Consider the following 3,489-nt stretch of genomic DNA (forward strand, 5'->3'; position numbering starts at 1 on the left):
AAAAATTCATTTTAGGTACTCAGAATAATAAAAAACTTGCAATTTAACTACTTACATTATATATTTCGACTATTTTAGTCACTTCTGTTAAAATTATAGACAATAAACTGACATGACAGTTAAAAAATTAATATAATAATAAATTTAACCCTAAAATTTTACATAATATATCGATTTAGTCATAAATTTACAAATATTATTCACATGTGTGATTTACCCGAAAACAAAATCATTGAAAGCAGCATCGTCTCTTTTTTTATCATCTCAAAGATTATATAAAAATCACACACAATAATTGAAAAAAAAAAAACAAGCGGAAGAGAAGAGAAGAACTGTTGTTTACAGAATTTCTCCACAATCAGAGATATGGGAGAGATGAATTTAAGTTACTGATATTGAAAAAATAATTACTAAAATTCTTAAAAAAAAAAAAAGAGAGAAAATTATTAAAAGATATCAAGAATTTCCTGGATTGTGCCATTGCAAAGCGGGCAATTCCCTCGCTGAACCCAAAGCTCCCTTGAACAAAGCCGGCAAAACGTATGGCCGCATGGAATAAACGCCGCACCTTTATGCCTTACCATGCACACGCAACACGTCTGCTCCATCCCGCCGTTCCCTTCCGCCTTGTCTTTCTCCTCGTTTTCTTCGTTATCGGCGTCGGCGTCGCCCGTCGTGCATTTCGATCCCGTCAGGCCCATTTGTCGCTCTGTTTCTTCCAAAAAGTCCATCAATGACATCCTCACCGGCTCCTCGGTGGAACCAATTGGCCTAGCATTGGTCTCTGCCACCGTGGCCGCTTCCTGTGCCGCGGCCGCTTCTCTCGCAGATAACGCCCTCTCCTCCTCTAATGCCGCTCCAAGTCGGCGCGTTTCATCACGCGCCACAGGAGAGTCGTCGTCGTCTTCGCTGCTGTTAGCGTTGTTCCTGGCGTTGTTCAAGGAAGGAAAAGGAGTCAAATGTTGACGGCTAATTTCTGACTCGTGATGCTGCACGAACCGACCCGAACCAAACCGCGCCAATTGCGGCCTAGAGTTGATAACCGTCGGGTCAGAAACAGGAGCACTTCCTCCTCGGTCCTCAACACCAGTCGAGTCAGCCGAGTGAAAACGAAACGAACCGTGCCGCGAGAACTGGGATCTATTATTATCATTAACAATAACATCAGAAGCCGGGATACGAACCGAGGAGGTCCGAGCAGACACCGCCAGTCGTTTGAGCCGGAGCTTGTCCCGTAACGCTTTCCAACTCTTCTTCTCCTTGTTGGAATCATCGTCTCGTATAATCTCCAGAAGGGTACGGTTCTGAGCAGGCGGTTGCTCAGGCCGCTTAGCGTTTCCCAAAACGGCGTCGAGAGTTAAACCGGCCAGAGCATCCCGGCCGTTCTCGACCGCCGAAATCTGCTCCAAAAGCGTAAGCCTCCTCCGGTTACCACCTTCCATTGCATCACAGTTTCATTAAAAAAATTGTACTTGTTTGGAATTAGTAATATATATAGAGAAAACAAATGGAGGATAGAAAGAGAAAGTGAGAGTTTGTTTGGTTTTATAGCGGGGGAGAAAGCTGATCTTCTAATGAGAGATTAAACTGTAATTTAAAGTGGTAATGATGATTATCATCTGAGAATTTAAATATTAACTACGGAGCAGTTTGTTGGGTTGTACAATAACAGACGGTTGCTCAAATTATTTTTTAACTAACTCAGATATTTATAATATTTATAATTAATTTAATTTTAATTTATTAATTTTAAAATTATATTATCCTAAACATTTTTATTTTTATTTAGAATAAGGTAAAATGGACCATATTTAGATGATATAGCCCATGTACCAAATTACGAAAAAAAATGATAAGTTCAAGTATCAAATTGGACAAAAAAATGTCAAGTTTAAGTATCAAATGTTATATTAAGTCTAAGGGTGAGCATTCGATCGAGTCGAGTTGAATCAAGTTAAAAAATTTTGGGTTAGTCGAGTTGATGAATCTTATTTTAGCAATGAACTCAATTTGAATCGAGTTAATGAATCTTATTATTTATACTCAATGTTGCGTTTATATGGACCAGTTATTTAACTAGTAGACAATGAATAAGATTATTTAACTACATAAACAATATAATTTACTTAATAATTACATGTAAAGAACTATTTTAGACATACAAAGTAACTATACGTAATGTTGCAAGACAGTCATTATGGCCATAATTCGAGTCAACTATATAAGCTATTACACCACACGCATAGTTATGCGTCAAGAACTATCCTATATACAATATGAGAAAATGATATACCAAAAGTTCGATATAGGGATTTGGGAAGGAAAGGAAGTGTACAGGCAAAATAAGGCTGATGGGTTCAATGGTTTTGACTTTTAACTTTAGAAAATGTAAGCATTTATCAAGAACGACGTAGTTTTACCTTCTTCTTTTTTTATTTGAATTTTTGGTTAACTTGAATTGTGTAATTCATGTTCGAGTTAAACCGAAAATTTTAATTTTTTTATTCGAATTGATTCGAATAACTCGAACTATTTAATTCAAAATTTGAATTTGTTATCGAGTTTTCGAATCAAATTGAATTTTGCTCACCCCTAATTAAGTTTAAATAAATTAAGTTTCGTTTCTCTCAAAATTTAGACGTGCTTATTCATTTCGACCGATATCAATGTATACCAATCCATATCGTTTGATACGAAAATTTGATATTTTAAACTAAAATATAATAATTACAATCACATAATTACATAAGAAAATATAAAACAAAATAAAATTCAAATATTATACGAAAAATTACATATGTAAACCTTTTATACGAATTAAAGTTTTATCATTAAAAAATCAATAGTGCAAGCTAAGATATATATAGATTTATTATATATTACAAAAGAAAAACATAAGATTATATGCATTAAAAAATGAAAATTTTATATCAAATATTATAATAATTTAATATTTTCTATTATGAGTATAATATGAAAAATATTAATATCATAATTAATGTAAATATTATCGTTTAATTAATTAAAAAATAATATTTTTAATAAAATATTAAAATTAGTAAGATTTAAAATAAAAATTACCAACTTTATCATACAAAATTATAAATTCTATAAAAAAAATCAAATTATAGAACTTTGGAGCAGTGGAATGTCAAATTATAAATCATAAGTATAAATTATAAAACTTTAATTAATAAAAATATTTTTAAATTGAATTTTATTAAACTATAGTTCTCTGTTTAAAATTTTCAATTTATAATAATTCTAAAATTTTTATTCAGTATAAAAAAATTATATTTATAATAACTATTTAAAATCAAGGCTATTTTAAAAATTATTTTAGTTATTCTATCTGCTTCTACATTTTCGACATTCTTCAAGAGATGGTAATGCGCTTGATTAAAATAAAACTTTGGCGTGAGTTCAAATTTTACTGTATGTATTTTTCTTAGTTTTTTTTAAATAAAAAGATTAAAATACCCTCAAATT

The 3,489-nt window shown here is 31.8% G+C and overlaps 1 protein-coding gene across 1 annotated transcript; it reads right to left on the reverse strand.

Annotated features, from left to right (window-relative positions):
* Nucleotides 1–232: 232 nt before the first annotated feature.
* On the reverse strand, nt 233–1,662 carry LOC121231842 (uncharacterized). The gene has a single exon (XM_041116701.1). It carries the CDS (start codon nt 1,440–1,442, stop codon nt 447–449), a length of 996 nt encoding a protein of 331 aa, XP_040972635.1. The 5' UTR covers nt 1,443–1,662; the 3' UTR covers nt 233–446.
* Nucleotides 1,663–3,489: the final 1,827 nt, after the last annotated feature.

The sequence above is a fragment of the Gossypium hirsutum genome, chromosome A07, assembly GCF_007990345.1.
Source record: "Gossypium hirsutum isolate 1008001.06 chromosome A07, Gossypium_hirsutum_v2.1, whole genome shotgun sequence".
NCBI classification, from domain to species: domain Eukaryota; kingdom Viridiplantae; phylum Streptophyta; class Magnoliopsida; order Malvales; family Malvaceae; genus Gossypium; species Gossypium hirsutum.